Raw genomic sequence first — 21,362 nt, 5'->3', positions numbered from 1 at the left:
GGATTTAATTCCTCCAATAGTAAATCTTCACAGAATTTTAATCCAGTGAAAACCAGATTTAATAGATTGTGACTTAAGTAAATATATTATGTTTGCTGGTTTCATCAATACAGAAGTCTTATTGATAGAATGAGGCATATACATTTGTGAGCAATAAATATCGTGGTATCTCGGTACTTGACTGCTTCAAAACTGCTTCAAAACCCACATTACGTATCTGATATTAGCACAGTTGAGAAAGTCCAGAAATATTTCATAAGAAAAGTTCTGCACTCCTCTACTCGTTGTAGAATACCTTATGCCACCAGACTTGAAATTCTAGACCTAGAAAACCTTGACTTACTCCGTCTTCGGTCTGATCTAAGTATGGTATATAAAATCAGACATTGCAATGTCCTACCTGTCAATGAATACTTCAGCTTCAACCATAACAATATAAGAGCACACAATATATACAAACTCAAGGTTAACCACACCAAACTTGATTGCAGGAAATACGACTTCAGCAACAGAGTGGTCAATGTCTGGAATACTCTACCTGACTCTGTAGTTTCTTCCCCAAACCCCAAAAACTTTAACCTTAGACTGTCTACTATTGACCTCACCCCTTTCCTAAGAGGTCTGTAGGGGGCGTGCATAAGCGCACCAACGTGCCTACTGTCCCTGTCCTATTGTTTCTTTTATTTTTCTTATATGTACCCATTTTATGTATTCATAACTATGTATATACTTATACCTATTATCTTGTAAGGGATTGACAAATCAAATAAATAAATAAATAAATAAATAAACTTGTTGAATTTGGTACTCAATGCATTTTGATGTCTTTGGACAGCGCTGGCTCTTTGGCTTTGTAACTGAGATGAGCATCGCCCCCCTAGAGCCAGAAACGACTAGCACGTATGTGTGAGAGGAACCTTTTACCTTTACCTATCAAAATACCACTATAGAAAGGAAACAATTATTTCCTTCCTTTCCCCAACTTTGGCTGTGCTTTTCAGAACATTCATGGATATCTAATTTAAGGTCATCTTCTTTTAAGATACACAAAAATGGCTACAGTTTTTCGTAGATATATAGGAACCAGGTTGGATAATCATAGATGATTATGTAATCTTATGGAAAATGAATATGAACTCTTCTAGCGTAAGTCTGTATGTAAGCACCTCAAATATCTCTCCTTGAGAAAGGGAGAGTGGAAACATGTTGTTCACCTGAAAGTCATTGTTATATGAACTAATTACGTAGAAAACTGGGTGTTAACAGGTGCAAAATAATGTTAGGTAGCAACCAGACTGCCAAAACTCTGGGAAGAAACAAGCAAATTTTTAAACAGTATATTATCCATTTCAGAAAATTGCATCTGAGTAAATAATCCCTTGAGAAGGAGGAATATTTTAGGTCTGCAGTACAAGACAATAGTAGCCAGAATTGAAACAAATATCACTCATCTCCCATCTATAAGTACTGTCAGGCCTCATCGTACTGATAAATTGAACCCAGCCAAATCCAGCCAGGTGTTATCTCCTGTGAGGCATGAAGAGAGCAGGGATATGTAAAATAACTGAAAATATCTATGGATTTGAAACTGTTGAAACAAACAGATTGCTTGCTTTTCCAGCATTTAGTAAATGCCACAATATGTCAAAACTAGGTAGTGTACTATAACATAAACCACAGTGCCTGCATTTCATTAGTTGGGGAGCTTAGCAAAGGAAATTTCAGAAAGGTTTAGTTTAATGACCTGCATCCATATCTGGACAGTCATTTTTTTTTACTGTAGGTATATGCTGCTAACTATCATAAATGTTAACATGAGCCAGCTTGATACAAAAACAGGCCTCTTCAGGAAGATATATTGATTCAGTTAGCTCTTGAAAAGATCAAGTCAAAACTAAAAATATGTTTATTATTATTCTCTCATTTGTACTATTTCTCAATTTTATCAATTGCCTTAATTGGAGTTAGTGCCATTTACATATGTTCTGCATTCCTGAACAGTTGTTTTGGCTTCCTTTTGGATACTCCATGGAACAAATGTGTTGTGTAGATTAGAGGAGTGGTATATAAGATTAGAATTGATAAGATTACCCACAGGCTACATTGGCAAACCACAAAGTTTCTTGGGAAGTAGAAGGAAAGAATAGTGGTTTCCAGTTATAGAATGAAGAAAAATCCTGGATTTGCAGGTTGTGACTGTTGCATTGTTGTTTTAGATCCTCTCCTGTTTTTTTTTTAATTCTCAGGAAATAATTTTTCTATATAGTAATAGCAGCAGGCTTCTATGCAGTAAATCCAGTAGCAATACCATATCTGATTTGTAATGCCAATCATCTCCTTTATTAGAACAGACAATTTTGTTCTGTAGTATTGTTTTGTATAACTTATTGATGCCTTCTGTTTTACACATTCCTTGATCTGAAGCATTGTTAGCCTCTTTTTAAAAGAGATATTTTCTATAAAAATATGAAATTGATATACAGCTAGTCCTCAACTTAAGACTATAATGGAGACTTCCCATTACAGTTGTAAGTCGTGATGGTTATAAAGCAGGGTATTGTGTCTGACCTAGTTTATGACCTTTTTTGCTATAGTCATTAAATGACTCACCATATTTTCTAACTGAATCCATGGTTGTTAAGCAAACTCCGCACTTATTAAGGAAACCCATTGTTTGGGGCATTTTTGCTGAAAACAAAAGTAAATGTTTTTCAGCAAAAACATTGTAAACCCACAGTTACATGACCACAGGATACTGCAAGCAGCTATAAATTGAGGCTAGTTGGTGGGTACCCAAAATACTGACATGTGACTATGGAAAGTGGCATCCATCAGAACTCTGGAACTGGGTTATACCTTTTGGAGTGTTTGTTGTAACTTTGAATAGTCACTAAACAACCAGCTGTAAGTCAACGACTACCGAATAATACCCTATTTTTGAATTAAATTCATATCTGTAGATATGTTACATTTCACTGTTATGAAAAGTAATTGAAAGATATTAATCTTATGTGACCTTTTTATATTTCACCTCTGCAAGCAGTACGCCTAGATTTGTTTTAAAAAATTTTTAGTTTATTGTAACTTTAACTATTCTTTTGATTTGGATCTGCAAGTAAACAAAATCTAGAGCCAGAATTGCTCAGATACAGGTTATCCTTCTGATAAAGAAATGTTTAGCTGAAGAACATTTGATTGATATCTAGAATCTCTTTATGGAAGGCTTTTAATCATTTCAGATTATAAATACCTGCAGAGATTATTTAAGCTAGGGGATTTCTTTTCTGAAACTATCTCACTTCCTTTTCTTAAACTTGAAAGCTAAAAATTCTTTCTTCCCATCCCCTATGAACCTTGTGCTATCACTTATCTGATGTTTCTCTCCTAATGCAGTTAGTAAAAGATTCTGATAGATCTGCTATCTCTTGTTCAGATCATGTTTCTGTTGAAACAAAATGGGCTTGTAAAGAGCAAAAGTTCTACTTTTAGAAAATTGTAAATGCTGAATAATTACTTTGCTAAATTATTCAGACTAAATAAGAAAAGGAATTATCTAGTAGTGCTAAATCAGAGGTGTCAAACTTGTGTTTGTCACGTCATCACGTGACATATCGTGACTTTTTTTCACCTTCGCTAAACCGGGAGTGGCCAGTGCGTGATGCATCTGGCCCGGGGGCCACGAGTTTGACACCCCTGTGCTAAATAATAGGAATATGTGAAATTTACTTTTAATTTTACTTTTAAAACTAAAAACTCCAGTTGTTTTTATATATGTTTTAGTTCCATTACAACTGAATAACATCGTATGACTTCCTATCAAAAGATCCAAAAAAACAATTGTTGATCCAGAAATAACCAAGTTGTTAATAGGAGATTGACTCAATTATTACACCAAATGCACCGTTAGCTTCCATCTTTTACTTAGTCTCAGTACAAAGTATTGTGGGTAATCTTTGAAGAAATAGTTTAGAACCTGGTTGTTAATATAATTTGGTATCTCACTCCCATCTGTTAAAGAGCGCTATCTGGCAGGGCCCAGAAAGAGAACTTTTTCTCTGAGGTGCCTGTTCTGTGGAGCATCCCCATATGAAAGATTAAATTAGCCCCAACCTGCTGGCCTTCAGCCATCTTTGAAGACCTTGTTATGCCATTGGAGATGTGACAGAGCCCTTGGTATGAGTGTGTTGATGGCTTTATTTATTTTAAGTTAATTTTAAGTTTTTAACCGCTGTTCATTGCCCAGAGCCATGAAATTGAGATAGATGGTCATATGAACCTAAATAAACGATACAAACTTTTGACATTTATGCATATGGTTGTAATGATGATAACATACAATACTACGTAAACTTCTTCTGCTTCATGATCTTCTGACACCAAAGAGAGGGGAAAAAATGTTTTCAGATTTAAAATGTGAGTGTTCCAACTTGTGGTGAAAACTTTCAGAACAATAAATCATGTGCTTTCCTTGTACGGTATCTTGCAGATGCAGTAAGACAAGACCACACCACCAGATTTGTCCTCCCACAACAGCAAAGTTATTGGACAACTAAAAGTTGCTGTTTTTGTTATTACGTGTCAGATTCTGAGCATCTATGCTGGTGGAGTCTAGATTTTCAGTGATTGTGGTCAGTCTGAGGAAACTGTGATGCGATAAGATAGCATTTGTGAGGTCATGTGGTTAGCAAATACCCAATCTAACATAGCAGCTTTATGGACATTCAGTTTTAAAGTAACTTTATTTACTTTGATATGTTGAAGGGTATGTGTATACTTTTGAAAAACAGAACTGCTGTTCATGCCAGATAGCTATTAAAGTTGAGGGCCTTAATAGCATTTTTTTTTGGTGAGAATGTCTCCCTTCTTGTGCCATTTTTAGGAGCTCAAAAGACACATTTCAGGAGAGAAGGGAATGAGAGCACAGCACCCTGTCTGCGATTTGTTAACAGCTACATCCTTTTTTCTAGGATCCCATGGCTGCTACAGAGACACTTCTATTGTAACAGGATGATGCTGGAAACAGATGTAGCCCCTTTAATAAATCACAGACAGGAACTGAGTTTGTGGTATTGTGCATTTTGAAGCACTTCTTCCAAATTGAATCCAAAACCATGCTGTTTTCTAATTTACCCCACAATTGTCTGAAAGAAGGTGTAAACCCTGCAGTACAAATTTAATATTTACATGTTGCACTCTGTGTTTAAGATAACTGACAAAACGTTTAATATAATTCATATCCAACTGGATAGTTCTTTTCCCTTTCCCACTCTCTGACACCATCACGCTAGAAATTTCAGTCTACAGAGGTAGTCTTCAAACTTAGGACCACAATTGGGCCAGAAATCTTGGGTTGTTGAGTGAAGTGGTTATCAAGTAAGATGTCATGTGACCAGCGACTACCTGTATTTCCATTTCTTTCCAATAGTTAAACTGCCTTGTTGCCTTAGCTAATGGAAAATGTTACAAGTAGGATGTCTTTTCATTTTTGTTTGTAATTTTAGAGTAGTTTTTACTGATTATTATTCACCCCAGTTCCAAGGTGCGGAGCGGGAAATCATATAAATTGAATTTAAATAAATAAAAAAATATCTTTTGTTGTTGTTGTTGTTGTTAATGTTGTTTCACAATGTGAAATGCAAAGGACTATTTTTCTTGGAACCTAACTAATAAAAGGAACAGAGGAACGAATTTGTGAAACATGTATGTCAAGGTATACATTTTAATAGAAAAATTTAATAGAAAAAAAATTATACTGATTGAGAATCATAGATGAATGGGGATTTTATAATTCAGCTCAATTGTATATATATATATAAAAAACACAATCTGACTTAATGAGGCCATAATTGATCATCTAAAGAAACCGTTCGTGTTACACCTCTTTATTAGGTTATTTCTCACTATGTCTTTATTTTCTTTAAAATTTATGATGGCTGCTAAGGATTATCATTCTTTGTTGAATCCTATACTTGCTACCAGCTAAATCAATGGTTCCCACCTTTGTAGCTGTTGGGGGAGGGGGACAGGGGAACCGGGCTGTGTGAGCAGCATGTTGAAATGCATGCACAGCTCGACTTGCGCAAGTTAAGATGTGCGCATGTGTGCCGGCCTGCCGTTCACGCAGCCCAGTTGCGAAAAGGTCACAGCCACGATAGTGGATCGCGGAACCCTTTACTAAATAACACGGCACTAGGATTTGTTTTGCAAAAAGCAAACTTGCTTATAGAATTGAGTTTGAAACATGTTCTTCTGATTGCATGCCATAATTTCAATCACATACTTTCTATTAAGATTTCAAAACTTTTGATTATATGGTATTAGCACAGTGATCAAAAAGTCATGACCCTGCCTGATCAAGTTATTGGTTTCCTGTTCTGACTTACTTGAAATCTTTTGCTCTCAGTGTATCACAAGTTTTAATCTTTGTCAAGCTAGCACTACAAGATCTTAGTGTTAAAAATCTTTTTTTCCGGTGTGCTGTTTAGCTTTCGATAAGTGATAAAGCTTCAAAACCTACTCCCATGACTTTTTTAAAAAAATTATCCAGATATTTAGAACATAAATATATTGCTCAGAATTAAGATATGCATAACTTTAATTTTCAGTCTAATTATACTTTGGTGTTTCTGTGAAAGTGAAGTGTCATAACATGCTCAGTTGTAACAAAACTGCATCATCATCATACGTGGACATTGAGCCATTTACAAAGGTTCAGGTTTTATGTTTCTAGCACTTACGTGAAAGTAAAGTATTTTCCACCACCCTGCAAATTAATAGAACCCTCCCTCCATACCACCCACCCCATCCCTACCCACATCTTATGTATATTATCGTATTGTCTGGAAGTCTAAATTGACTATTCCCTTTTAAAGGTGAATTATTTGGGAAGAAAGATGTTCTTTATTTCAGATAAATGCAGTAATTATGAATGGCTCACATTAATAGCAGCTTTTGCCTGAAATAATATGTGCAAATTGATTCTGGATCAATGATATATGCCATGAGAATTAATCATTACTAAACATATTTGTTACCTCTTCTTAGATTACGGGATATAATACTTTTCTTTTTGAGATATGGCGTGGGCTAATGGAAATTAAACTGACTATTACACAATCCAGTCATATTGCCTATAAAGGTAGTCCTTGATTGACAACAGTTCATTTAGTGACTGTTCTGTTACAACAGCACTAAAAAAATGACTTATGTCCATTTTTCACACTTACGACCTTTGCAGCATCTCCATGGTCATGTGTTTGACAACTGACTCACCTTTATGGTGGTTGCCATGTTCCAGGGTCATATGATCCCCTTTTGAGACCTTCTGACAAGCAAAGTCAATGGGGAAGCCAGGTTCACTTAACAACCATGTTACTAATTTAAGAAGTGCAGCGATCCACTTAACAAATGTGGCGATAAAAGTCGTAAAATTGGACAAACCTCACTTAACAAATTTCTCACTTAGCAACATAAATTTTGGGCTCAATTGTGGTGGTAAGTCAAGGACTACCTGTACATGAGAAGTTTCTTTAACAAAATAGCATGATGATCTATGCTGATGCAATTTTAGTAATATAATCTGGAAAATACAGGTAGTTCTCGCTTACTGACTGCTCATTTAGCGACCATTCAAAGTTATAACAGCACCGAACAATGAGACATATCAATATTCCTTCCTTGAAGTTGCAGCCATTACAGTATCCCCATTATCATGTGATTATGATTTAAGTGTGTGGTGACCAGCATGCATTTCGGGTGGTTGTATTTGTGGTCACATGATCTCCATTTTTGCAACTTTCACAACCATCAAAGAGAGCAGAAAAACTGGCAGGAAACTGCAAACCATGGTCACATGACATCATGCTTAGTAATTGCAGGTAATTCACTTAATGACCACAGCCAGTACTTATATGTCATAAGTTAGGCACACAGTAATGTGATGTTTCATTTCATGCCTATGCTGCTTCGCGACAGAATTGCTGGTCTTAATCATGGTCAGTAAGTGAGGACTATCTTCTCTCAACATAATTATTTGCCACCTCACTGGAGCAATAGGTATAGACCAGCAATCCCCAGACCTTTCCAACTTGGCGACCCAGTGAGGGAGGGAGGGTGTGTGTGGGTGGCAGGTGCATGTGAGCGCACAGCTCCATGGGCCTTCTACTCAAATGGAGCTTCGTGCTTGAGCGGAAAGTGCTTGCCCTTGAAACTCCACTCGTGTGAGTGGCGGAGAAGCATGCACACTTGAAGTTCCAGTCGCGCAAGCGAAGAGTGCTCACATGTGAAGCTCCATTCACGTGAATGGAGCTTTGCATGCAAGCATAAGCCACCCTCCGCTCGTGCGAGCGGAGCTTCATGCATGTGTGCTAACTGCCACTCGTGTGAGTGGACCTTCATGTGCACGCCCATTTCTCCCACAGTCCAGTTGTGAACCACGGCCCGGGAGTTTGACAGCCCTGGTATAGACCAACAGCAAGAGGGCTCACCACAAGATATTACACTTATGGCTATTTAGTCCAGTTTGCTTTAGGCCCAATTCAGCCTTTTGGTTCTTTTGGTAGACACCTGGACAAGGATTATTGAGATAATCAGAGGAGATATTGGAAGAGGAGATTGTGTTAGGCTAAATAAGGTAGCCAACAGCTAACAGAAGGAGTCCGTTAGCACCTTTTCAGATTCACCATTTTAGATTATTTGACCCTAATAAAAGTTTGATTTGATATTAACAACTTGTTATTAAAAGGCATAAGCACCTGTTGAGGTAAATCACAATTCACAAAGGCAGATTGCATTTTAATAAAGTTTGTCAGCCTAAAAGGTGCTAACAGGCTCCTTCTGATTAATCAGGTATTTTTTTGTACTTCTGATGCTGACTGAGATAGGGCTGCTGTTTTGTCTCTCAGTAATAATAGTATGCTTCCTAATTGTGTTGCTACCAAGAGAAACAAGCTGTGGAAGAAAGCTTCACATGCAAAAACTGTAGGTTAAAGAAAAGAAAGATTACACAGACATACAACTTGCATACTGCTTTCACAGTGTAGATGAATAAAAGTATGATTTGAGTTATATCATCTGTTCTCAACACTTTCAAACTGTGGAAGAGAAATATCAATGTTTCACAAATAGAGAACCAAAAGATACCTGATGCAATGGATCTCTAACTGGAATTTGCATTGCCTACGTTTTAATTTTAGAGTAGCCAATGTGCATCAGAGCAACAAAAACTGTAAATAATTCCACAGTGCATATTTTCTGTTTTTGGCCTTAAGAGGAATTGGTGGAAACATCTTACACAGTAGGTTAAATTCTAAACCTATAAAATCACAGATTTGTGACAATTCTTAGCACCATCACTTAAGGTGCAGATCCAATTATAAAAGAGGTAACAGTTCTTCGGCATATATTCTTGGAAATTTCTGTATGGCAATATATTCTTTCTGTTATTGTTTAATTGAGAGAAAACTTTTAACTAAATAATTATTTTATTATGCTGTATTCCCCCCCCCCCAAAAAAAACCACACATTGACCATTCATAATATTTTTAGAGGATTTGAATCTTAAATTGCTGCCATAGTTTGTTGCATTTAAAATGTAGATTAAAATGGTTTAATACTTCTAATTTTTTTTTCTCTGCTATCTTTTTCTTCTTGCTTATGTTTGGGTGTAACAGTCAAGTACAGGTAAGAAGAGCATGTTGTGAAAAAGTTCAAGCAGTATGAATTTCTGTCTTTTTGGAGCATGGCTATGTTGTGTTCTCAAGAAGATAACCAGATTTCAGTGTGACAGATGTGGGTTTGTAGATCCTTTGGTTCACTTAATTCTGCCTTTTCATTTTTCAAAGTGACATTGGTAGGGAAAACAGTTGTCATTACTGCTAACATTATTTAAGATACAGTAGTTGGGGTAATAATAATCTATAGTTTTGGCTAACCTTTCTGATGCTTAAATTCAGGTACTCAATCCAGTTAAGTGGCAGCATCTACTGAACTTTGGCTGATCTTAAAAAGCTAAGTACTGTGGGATCAGACTTAGTTACTATGTAGGTTGGAGACCACCATGGAATTCCAGTGCTGGAGGCAAAATTAGGAAGCTTTAAAAAAAAATCTGAAAAGAAGCAGTGGCAAACTAGTTGCATATATTGTCAGGAAAACTACATGGACATATTTATGAAGTTCATCTGGAATTAAGCTTGATAAGAGAGAGACTTGATTGGTTAATCTTTCTATTTCTTTATCCACACCGTCTGGATCATCCCTTTTATTTCAAACATATAAAAGCACATGTTCTGTCATACTTGTAATCTTATCTGCCCATCACTTTAGATGTGAAATTCAGATTTATGCTAGCATTGCAAGAACAAGAGTTCTATCCAATAGTAGCTTTCTGAAATATTCAAATACTCTTCCTTAGTTATTCCACAGCTCACATATCTCCCAAGGAATTTTTTAAAAACTTGGCCTTCTTCCAAGTCTGGTTCTCTTTCCTTTTCTATACACTTATGTATTACTTTAGCTGTTGGCATAGAAGACATTTCCATTCTGTTGCCATGCTTTCTCCAGAATGGCATAACTTTTCCTGCCCATCATAACTTTAAGGCTATCTCCTTGTGTACTTTACTGCTTTGGAATGGATGACTTCCATGTCCAACTGTTAAGCCACAGTTAACATTTGAAAGGTCCAAAGCCAATAGGACATGTTTTTAAAGACATCTTAATACTTAGCACCAGTGAGCTTAACAATGTGTCTCCCACTTCCTGCTTTATTTCTTGTTTCAGGATAATTTCCAGCCTGCAGTGCAGTAACTGAAACCAAGTAGGGTGTGACTGATATTGCTGTTCATTTCAGCTTCTCTACTATACTATACCTTGAATGCAGAAAGATCAATATTTATTCTGCCAAAATTTGATAATTTAATTTGGCTTTAAGAAGAACATATCAGCAGGAGAAAAAGTCAAAAGCCTTTCTGAAATTATTTTCAATTTCTTTTCAAAATTACATGGCACTAAGATAGTTTGTAGGCTACTTAAAATTTGCATGTGGGTGGCTGTTTCCATTTTAATGTTTGAAAAAAAAAGTTCACAAAGTTTAGTGGACATTAGTGTCCAACTCAATTTGATAGCGCTTAAAAGTAGAGATGGGTAACACATGACTTTTCAGATCTTACTAAGTTGCAATTTCCTATTGGCTTTGGAGCTGTTAAAATTTGAGTCCCATAGTGTGAAGTTCTTAAACTCTGGCATAGTCTACCAAATTCTGATTTGCATTTGAAAATGCTGCAATCTTATTTGTGGAGTATCTAATTTGGGCAAGGTGCCTGGCATTTTCCAAAAATTATTTCTCACTATAATGAGGTGTCTTACTAAGGCAAAGAGTCTTAAAATGGGACATCTTGCTAAATACTTCATTCTGAAATTCTGCGCTTTTACATACAAAGTCTGTTGTAATTTCATGTTATGATTTTAACATCTCAAGCATGTTTTCAATGGTTCCTCACCATTTATGGTTCAACATCTTATTTAAGACCCTGTGCATGATGTATTGAATGTGTATGCTTTTCATTTTAGATCTAATTAGTGGTTGGCATAGATCATTTCCTAAAGACACTTGCACTGAAATACTTGTTAGAATCAAGCTACCAAAATGAGCTTAAAATTTTCTAGAACACAACTTATTCTCATCCTCAACAGGCACTTTGTTTGGAATATTAGCTCTAGTGCCTAAAAACTGTAAATATTTTAAGCCTGCTTATTAATTAATGTTATATTAATTGACATGTCTGGACTTTTAACAGTGTTTTTTCAAGTGCAGAGTTTAATTTTACATAGTACACTTTTTTTATTCTAAACAATGTCAACAGATATTACAATATTACAATATTCCAACTTCAATATTAAGTATGTATTGTCATGTTCTCAGATGATCAGGCATAAGCATAAGATAAAAATAATAGGTTTTATAGAGATGTGAGGAGGAAATATTTGCAGAACATTGCAAAACATAAGAAAGTTGTATAAAATATACAACCTGAGATCCCCAGAGGTCACCAAAATTATTGTCAAATGATAATCCTTAGTGTAACTAAATTCATTTTTAACTCAATTTAGATATAAATGAAATTACAAAAATTGATTTTTGACCTGAATTCCCCAGATGGTTTTGAGAATCAGGCTGCAATGCATCAAAGCCAAAATGTAGGGTTCTACATCCACAAAACTTTATGGTCTTTTCTGTAGTTTTTCTGTATAGTTCAAGTCTGTTGATGTTTGCGTTTCCTCGTACTATAAATGATTCACGTGTAACTTGAATGATGAGATTGAAGTTCATAATAAACAATTTCAGAAAGTTCAATGCTCAAATATCTAATTAATCATGTTTATCATTGGAAGCTTGAAAGCCGTCATTATGTAAAGTTATTCAGGATCAGTTTATAGTCATATATTTTCATGTGTTTCAAATTCTTCTAAAACAGAAGGAGCAAAGATTTGCATATACTGAAACTCTACTTTTGTAATTGCAGCCCATAATCCAACAGCAGTTGGTCCACCGAAGAGGACAAAGGATCTGTTCTCTAATTCTTTTTTTTTTTTTTTAACAGATCAAATGCTTAAAAAGTAAGAAAACTTTTCCAGGCACAAACACTTTTGATGGGATTCATATCGTGAACCATTTGATAGGAGATGATGAATCATTGCATTCTTCAGATGAAGATTTTATATCCAATCACATTCAAGAACACGGGATCCATTTTCATTTGCACAGCAGAACTGGTCACATGGAGCAGAATCCAACAGTGGCAGACAGTAGTGGCAGCGATACTGAAAACACAGAATCACTGAGCACAAATACTGAGAAGGAAAACAATAAAAAAAGACTGGAATCTTATTCTACTACGGTGTGATCACTGTGAAAAATTTGGCTTTCATTCTCGAAGAGCTTCTTCCATAATTAAGAAAATTAGCATTAAACACTCAAGTTGACTTGTCCTTGTATCTTATCTGATGCCACAGCCTATCTCCATCTGTGTTTGCCAAATCTTTCTTTGACATTTTTGTCACAAAATAGACTGAGAAGATATAAGGTGGTTGACAACTCTTAACAGTATTAATTACTATTCCTTGTACGTTTCTCATGCTAGAAGATGTGCATTCATAATTGTTGCCTTCTCAAAAACCATAGCTGCTGTTCATAAATATGGAAAATCATTACTTTTCGGAAGGAACTGTCTCGTGCAATAGTTTAATGCTCTGTGAACAACTACGTTCCATAAGCAATTTGCAATCAAGATGGATGTGCACACGTTAGAAATATCAGATATGGAATATCTGATTATTTTGAGTGTCTTATTTTTAATTAACTTCAACTACTGGAGACTAACAGAGTTTCCAGTCTGAAGCCTCTATTTGTGCTATTTTATATAATCAATGGTCATAGTTCATTCTAAAGGATTGAAAACTTTTGTCAACATTTATGTGCATTTGTTTTTGACATGTTGCTAATGAATTTGATCAGATATGTTAACTACAAATAATATCTATTTTGTATATATTTGTATAACTGTACTCCTACCTAAAATGTATATTGAATTTTTGTATGAGCTGTGTAAATGTTATACAAGTATCTTAGCCATTTTAAAAGAAAAATGAAATTACATGTAAGCAAGTGAAATTGGGAAGGATGTATGGAAAAAAATTAGAAAAACACTAAACTTGTTCTGAGACTTGTAGATGATCTACAGTTAATGATCAGATGATCTACAGTTGATGTTCCATTTAATTATGTTTGAAACGATGCTATTCACTGAAATTTTAACTTTGTGTATATCTAACTATATAATAAAACCTTTTTCATGATTTAACAAATGTTAAGCAGTTAAGTTTAACTCTTCCTCAAAAGCATTGATCATAAGCTTGCTCAAATGTGTAAGTAACTTTTTATAGTAAATAAAAGTATAAAAAAATACAGCCAGTGAGATGCCTATCATGCGAAGATAATACAGTGCATTCAGAAAGTATTCAGACCCCTTTAACTTTTGTCAGTTTTGTTACGCTGCAGCCTGATTCTGCAGTTGTTGAAATTCATTTTTTTCCTCCTTAATCTACACTCAGTATCCCATAATGACAAAATGAAAACAGAATTTTAGAAATGTCTGTAAATTTATGAAAAAGAAAAAACTGAAATATCACACTGTCATAAGTTTTCAGACCCTTCACTCAGTATATTTTTTTGAAGGACCTTTGACAGCAATTACAGCCTTTTTGGTTATGACGCGATAAGCTTTACACACCTGGATTGGGGATTTTCTGCCATTCTTCCTTGCAAATCCTCTCAAGCTTAGGTTGGATGCCACCATCAGTGTACAACCATTTTCAGATCCCTCCAGAGATGTTCCAATAAGGGTTCAAGTCAGGACACTGGCTGGGCCACTCCAGGACATTCAGAGAATTGTTCCTAAGCCACTCTTGTGTTGTCTTGGCTGTGTGCTTAGGCCATTCTCATGTTGGAAGTGAATCTTTGGCCCAGTCTGAGGTCCTGAGCATTGTAGAAGAGGTTTTCATTAAGGATATCCCTGTATTTTGCTCCATTCAAGCTTTCTCTCAACCCTGAGCAGTGTCCCAGTGCTGCTGAAAAACACCCCCACAGCATGATGCTGCCACTACCATGCTTCACTGTTGAGATGGTATTAGGCAGGTGATGAGCAGTGCCTGGTTGACCACCAGACGTAATGTTTAGAATGGAGGCCAAAGGCAAGCAATTCAATCTTGATTTCATCAGACCAGATAAATCTTGTTCCTCAAAGTCTGAGAGTCCTTCAGGTGCTTTTTTGCAAACTCAAAGCAGGCTTTCATGTGTTTTGAACGGAGAGGATGCTTCCGTCTGGCCACTCTGCCATAAAGCCCAGGTTGGTGGAGGGCTGCTCTGATAGTTGTCCTTCTAGAACTCTGTCCCATCTCCACATGGAGCTCAGTCAGAGTGACAATCAGGTTCTTGATCATCACTGTTACTAAGGCTCTTGTCCCTCACTTGCTCAGTTTGACCAGGTGACTAGCTCTTGGATGAGTCCTAGTTGTGCCAAACTTCTTCCATTTGAGAATTATGGAGGCTACCGTACTATTAGAACCTTCAGCACAGCAGAAATTTTATTGTAGCATTCCCCAGCCTTGCAATAATCCTGTCTCTGAGCTCTGCAGGCAGTTCCTTTGACCTCATGGCTTTTGCTCTGCGACAGTATTCATTGTCAGCTATAAGGCCTTCTATAGCAACGTGTGTGCCTTTCCAAATCATGTCTAATCCATTTAATTTGCCACAGGTGGACTCCAATCATGATGTAGAAACATGTCAGCAACGATCAAGAGAAATAGGCACCAGAGCTAAACTTCAAGGGTTGTTGCAAAGGGTCTGAATACTTATGCCAATATGTCAGTTTTTTTCTTTTTAATAAATGGTACAGGCATTTCTAAAATTCTGTATTTACTTTGTCATTATGGGTGTGGATTCATGAGAGAGAGAAAAATTATTTTCAACAACTGTAGAATCAGGCTGCAGCATAACAAAATCAACAAAAGTGAAGGACGCCTGAGTACTTTCTGAATGCATTATGTATTAACACAAAATAATTAGCAGATAGGACAGTGTTACATACAATTTCTCAGGTGAGCTTGATAATCATTTTTTCCTGCTTCTCATTATACCTTGAGCCCTTTCCCCCATTCCTTTGTTTTTTCAATAAAAACAAGGTACACACAAAAAAATCAGGCAGTTATCAGAATAGTCAAAGGAATTCAAGTGGGGTGGAACTTGGATCGTTTGTGGCAACGTGATGACTCTAGACAGATTCCTCTTTTGACTCTGCCCCCAGCTCTGCCTGCTCTTCACCTGCATTTTCCTTCTTTAATTGCTTCTCTATGTTAAATAGAACATTGTGGTACAAGGCCAAAGAGTGATAAACCAAGAGCTGGGACTCCAGTGGCTTAACAACCTTTGTCTATTGTTTGTTTTAGTTTGGTTTATATGTTTTTAATGTTATTTAGTTCTTTGAATGTCACTAGAGTTGCTTGCTTTTGAGATGGGTGGATATATGTTGATTTCATGTAAATAAATGATAGATGGTGGGGGAGAGATAAAAGCTAATAGTTACTACATACATCTGTGCCTTAAAAAAAAAATCTTCAGATAAGATAGGGTGGATTATAATAAATGCCTCCTGTAAACCATTCAGAAAAGTCCTTGAATTATGAGCAGATTTTTTTCTCCATTCTCCAATTAAAGTATGTGTATCTTTTCTTAATATGAGATCTACTAGCAGTTAAATATGAACTCAGTTGTGTTTATAATATTATGAGCAAAAATTAAAATATAATGCCAGCCATAATCAGCCACTGGCAAGAGAAAATCAGATGTGTGTTGTAAGGCTGATTCAGTGATTTAAAAAGAAAAAAACAAAAAGAATAAGGATGCTGAGCAGGTTGTACAAGAGAAAGTCAATGGGAGGAAGCACATAAATAGAAAAGAGAAACAAGACAACTGGAGCACTTTAATAAAATACAGAAAATTATCAGTGAGGAGTATAAATGAGGAAGCTGACAGAAATACAGAGGAATTATATGACTGAAAAAAGCACACAGCAAAAATATTCAGATACAAGCTTTGAGGACTCATTGATAAGCAAGATGATAAAACAGCAGAAAACAATAGAATGAAGACAATTTGAAACATTAATAAATTCTCAATTTGTTTACTTCAAACATTGCTTGCATACAGATTTTTTTTAAAGTTGGGAAAAAAGAATGAAAATGTTAAATTCTAGTTGGAAGAAAAATTCTGCTTTAATGAAATAATTTTAACCAAATACCTCACTCATTAAAGGAATGAAACTGAAAACATTTCAGCATATATGCAAATAGATTTGTTAAAGAAGAAAGAAGACAACTACAATAATAACCCTGAGAAGAGAAAGAAAAAAGGTGAGGCTGCTGCTCCAGTAAAAAAAATACTCTAAAATCATTGTATCATTGAAAGCATACAAAGATTACTTGAAAAGGCAAGAGAACTCTAAATAATTAATATTTAATTTATATCAATTGTTAAAGGTTGGTTACATTAGTATTGCAAAACATAAATTCATAGCTGCAAAAAGCTTGTAAAAACGTTGCACTTTTTCATTCTATTAAAAGCAAATTAGGTGGAATTTCTGGCTTGAGCTTCTTCGGCGACAGACAGAAATCCGTGATCGTGCGCGGTTTTGGTCTGGGCTCGCTGCTGGAGTGCCCCGAGCTGGCTGGTTTCGGAGCTAAGCCACCCCGTAGAGGTGGTGAAGAGGGGGGAGACTGCCAGCAGGGTTGAGGAGAGCCGCATCTCCCCTCCTCAGCTGGCCATTACTCCCTTTCCCGAAGGCGGTTGCAGTGGTGGTCAGAAATGGCCACCTCAAAGAAGGACTCGACCGGAAAAGAATGTGCAGGAGGAAGATAAGAAGTGAAAGTTTCGGCTGACCAGGTTAAATTGCAAAAGCAACAACTAAGGTACCCTGGAATTTAAACTAAAAAATAATAATAACATCGTTCCCAAAGAAGATTCTGAAGCAGCGAAGGAAAGTGAAAAGGGAAAGGTTTGGGTTTTTCTTCTTCTCTCCCTTTCCCTATACTGACAACTAAGAGACTTAAATAAGAAATTGGGAAAAAAATCCACTTTGACATCAACAGGCATTTAAGCTGAAAATAAAACAAAATGTCAAAGGGATAATAAAGATTTCTGGACACTAAAAAAATTTTATAAGCAGGAAAGGAGAGAAAAAGAATAAAAGGGCAGGATCTGGAAAAAAGGGAGGAGACTGCCTGGACTTAAAAGGAATCTACAATAAAACTTCAACAAGACTTCTAAAAGATACATTTTAACTGAAACTTGGCAACTAAATAGAACCCCAGGAAGAGAAAGTGGAAAAAAAAGCAAAAAGAAACAGCTTGCGTGTATTTGGATTACTTGGTGATCTTTGGATTCTTGGTTATTGCATTTGAATGACTAAAATTAATCGGGTGGTTGTTTAAAAATTTATACAATGGCACTACTTCTGGATGAATTGAAAATGGAACTTAAAAAGTACAAAGAAGATGCACAAGAAGGGAGGGGTTCTTTTGGCTTCGTTTTTCAATTATGAGAAATGAAGATTTGGAACTATGAGAAACAACAAGAAATGTCTGCAAAACAAGAAGACTGGGACAAATAAGAAGCCATCTTTAATGAACAAGTAATTCTTTGTGGGGAAGAAAAAGGAAAGGGAGGAAAGAGAATGGAGAATTTAAGACTTAAAAAAACAACCAAAGAAAAGAAAAATAGTTCGAAAAATAAGTATAATACTGGAAAGCAACAGAAGAGGGGAATACAGAAGAGAGAAATAGAGGTAGAGAGACAAGGGGGTAAAAGGGAGAGAGAAGAAGAGAGGGAAGAAAGAAAGGAAAAGAAGTTACAAAGGACAGAAACAAGATATAGAGAAACAGGGCCTATTTAGAGATAATGGGTGGAAATCTAACTGAAAAAGGGATTCTGTAAAGGTACATAAGATTGTATTGTTATATTAGTAATAGAAATAATTTTAGAAAATTGGAAACAATGTATGATTAAAATGAGGGATAAAATAGTTACTGTAATCTAGTGAAATATTTGTTAATAAAATAAATGAAATAAAATAAATGAGAAAATTGAATTAGGAAGGGACAGGAACATTTTAATTAGTTAATGTTTTATAAAATATAAGTGAAGGGGGGGATTAATTATGGAAAGCTTATAACTGTTCCCATAGAAGTATGATATTTAATTGAAAAGTAATGTTAAAGAAGTTAAGATTTTAATGAATATTAACATTAATGATGGAATTGAATTGGAATGGAATGTGTTGTTTTAATTACATATATTTATAATTTTTTCTTTTTTTAAGGATATAGTATGTATTTTAAGAATGTACCAAGCAGAATCCAAATGGAAGTTATGTATTATATTGAATGTTATAACTTTAAGGTATATATTGAAGCCTAAATAAGAGTTAAATGGATAAACTTAAAAGATATAAAGGTGTCATACTCCAATCAGCAACTACAGGAGAAACTTTGTTTAATGAGAAAAGATAATATGAAATTGAAAAAGGACAGACAAAAAGTATAAATATAATGATTTGAATTGAGATGAGATAATTAAAATAAAATTGAGAAAATTAAAAGAGGGGAGAAGCTATGTAGAAAATTAAAACAGTAATAAGATATGGAATAGAACATAAAAATGAGCACGAAATTGAATTCGTGTCTGTACAAAGAAATGTAACCCGGGATTACGCTACTTTCAAAAAAGATGTTTTATTTGTATTTTTTTGTGAAAACTCAAATAAAATTTACCCCCAAAAAAAAAAGCAAATTAGGAGAGAACTGGAAATACAGAAAGTAAAAATATTTTTTAAAAAGAACAGAAAAAGAATAAAGTACTTTAAAAATACATATGTGAACCTGTTGTGAATGCAAGCCAGTTGCCAAGTGCCCAAATTGCGATCATGTTATCTCAGAGATGGTATAGGGTTCATAAGTTACAGGTCATATAAGCCACTTTTTCCAAGGCCATCATAACTTTGCACCATCATTAAATGCTGTTCGTAAGTCATGCGGGACTACCTGTATAGAACTGATATATCATTTAGCCATTATTATTTTTCTATCACCACTATAGGTCTGAATTATATGATAAACTATTAGTGTTGATTACATTTAGAATTGCGAAACCCAGATTCAGATCCAGTCCTATAAATTTCACTGAAAGACTTTGATCTGAAAGACCTGATCTGCCTCACAAACGAGAGAGGTGAATTTTGATTTGCACCTTGAACTTCTGGAGGAAAGGCAGACTCTTAATGAAAGACTACTACAGGATATAAAGAGGAGAAAGATATAAGTAGCCTTAGAATAGTGAGGCAAGGCATGAAAATCGCATAACAAAAAGAAAATCCCAGGAAAAATAGAGATTTGAGAGAAACTGAATTGGAAGACCATAGAACAGTGATGGTGAACCTATGGCACGTGTGCCAGAAGTGGCACGCAGAGCCCTCTCAGTGGTCATGTGTGCCGTCGCTAGTTGCTCTTCGGGTTTCTGGTGGGCACGTGAGCTCTGGCCAGCTGGTCCTCAAAAACAGGCCGTTTTCTAGGCCAGTTTTCCAGCTGTTTTCAGGCCATTTTTCAGGCATTTTCTGGGGCATTTTCAGGTCGTCTTTTGGGCTGTCTTCAGGCCGGAAAATGGGCCAAAAAACATCCTGAAAATGACCCCAAAAATGGTTTTAAAAAAGAGTGTTTGGGGGCCATTTTCAGCCCAAAAACAGCCCCAAAATGGCCAAAAAACAGGCATGCACACACCCACCAGCCACTCTTTGGTTTTCCAGCACTCCGGCATGTACACATGCATAGGCATGCACGCATGTTCCAGTTTGGGCACTCGGTGCCAAAAAAGATTCGCCATCACTGCCATAGAAGAACTAGTTAACACAGTCATTGGCCCACTAGCAAATCACAGCCCGCCAGTCATTCAGTATGGCTATGCCAAAATAACAGTAATGGGAACCAGGTTTGTATCATTTGAAGGATGGCTGGATGATTACTATGAAGACACTAAATCACTTGTCAGTAAATGACTAAAGTCACTGAGTGATTTGTCAGCGTCCCCATCTTGGAGCACTCTAGATCTCTTCATCAGATTCCATGGTTTCCAAAACAGGTTGAAAAAGGCTGCTCCCTCCAAGATTAGAAGAGGGATTGAAGGGGCTGATCCCAAGAAGAACCGTTGCAAATGTTGCAGTTGCTATTTTATTAGCCTCTTCTCTTTTTTGTTTCACCTTTCAAAAATAATCTTTCCTGCATAAGTTGACAAACCAATTCATCAGGGGAATTCAGGCTGTGTCTATAATTACATACTTGAGTTCTGTGGTATGGGTTCTAAAATTAAGGTTGCAATTCTGCAGGCTGACCTGGGAACAAGCCTCGCTGAACAATCTTTTCCAGCTGAATTAGCACAGAAAAAGAGACATCGTACATTTATACAAAATATTCGGCAGATTCGTGCAAATGCATGAGGATGGTCTACAGGGGTGAAACTGTTTAATTTGTATTATTGCCGTGCAATAGAATAACTCATCCTGATTCTGGGAACACTGAATTGTTACTGTAGTTATTAAGCCAGTGGAAAAAATATGCACCCATATGGATAACACTTCTGATTCCTCTCAATGTTTCTGTCCTATTTGCATGTAATCATATAACTACAGCTTTCCTCAGGACCCAACTCAGGCCACCAAATAAATCTACTGCAAACTAATTCACTATAGTTTAAGGGGTAGCAGAGA

At 36.0% G+C, this 21,362-nt stretch overlaps 1 protein-coding gene across 6 annotated transcripts in view; it reads left to right on the top strand.

The window, feature by feature from the left end:
- EVI5 (ecotropic viral integration site 5) overlaps positions 1-13,860 on the top strand; it is an 85,324-nt gene extending 71,464 nt beyond the window's left edge. For all 6 annotated transcript variants that reach the window (XM_087960615.1, XM_087960613.1, XM_026674098.2 and 3 more), the window contains one exon: positions 12,597-13,860. In XM_087960615.1, the coding sequence (XP_087816741.1) occupies positions 12,597-12,899 (303 nt within the window). In that variant the 3' untranslated portion in view covers positions 12,900-13,860. The remainder of the gene's footprint in view (positions 1-12,596) is intronic.
- Positions 13,861-21,362: the final 7,502 nt, after the last annotated feature.

This window comes from Notechis scutatus, chromosome 3 (assembly GCF_049901735.1).
Source record: "Notechis scutatus isolate UNSWTSFEM ecotype Mainland chromosome 3, rNotScu1.2, whole genome shotgun sequence".
NCBI lineage: Eukaryota > Metazoa > Chordata > Lepidosauria > Squamata > Elapidae > Notechis > Notechis scutatus.
The sequence above is the reverse complement of the archived record's forward strand: the minus strand, read 5'-3'. Positions and strand labels throughout refer to the sequence as shown.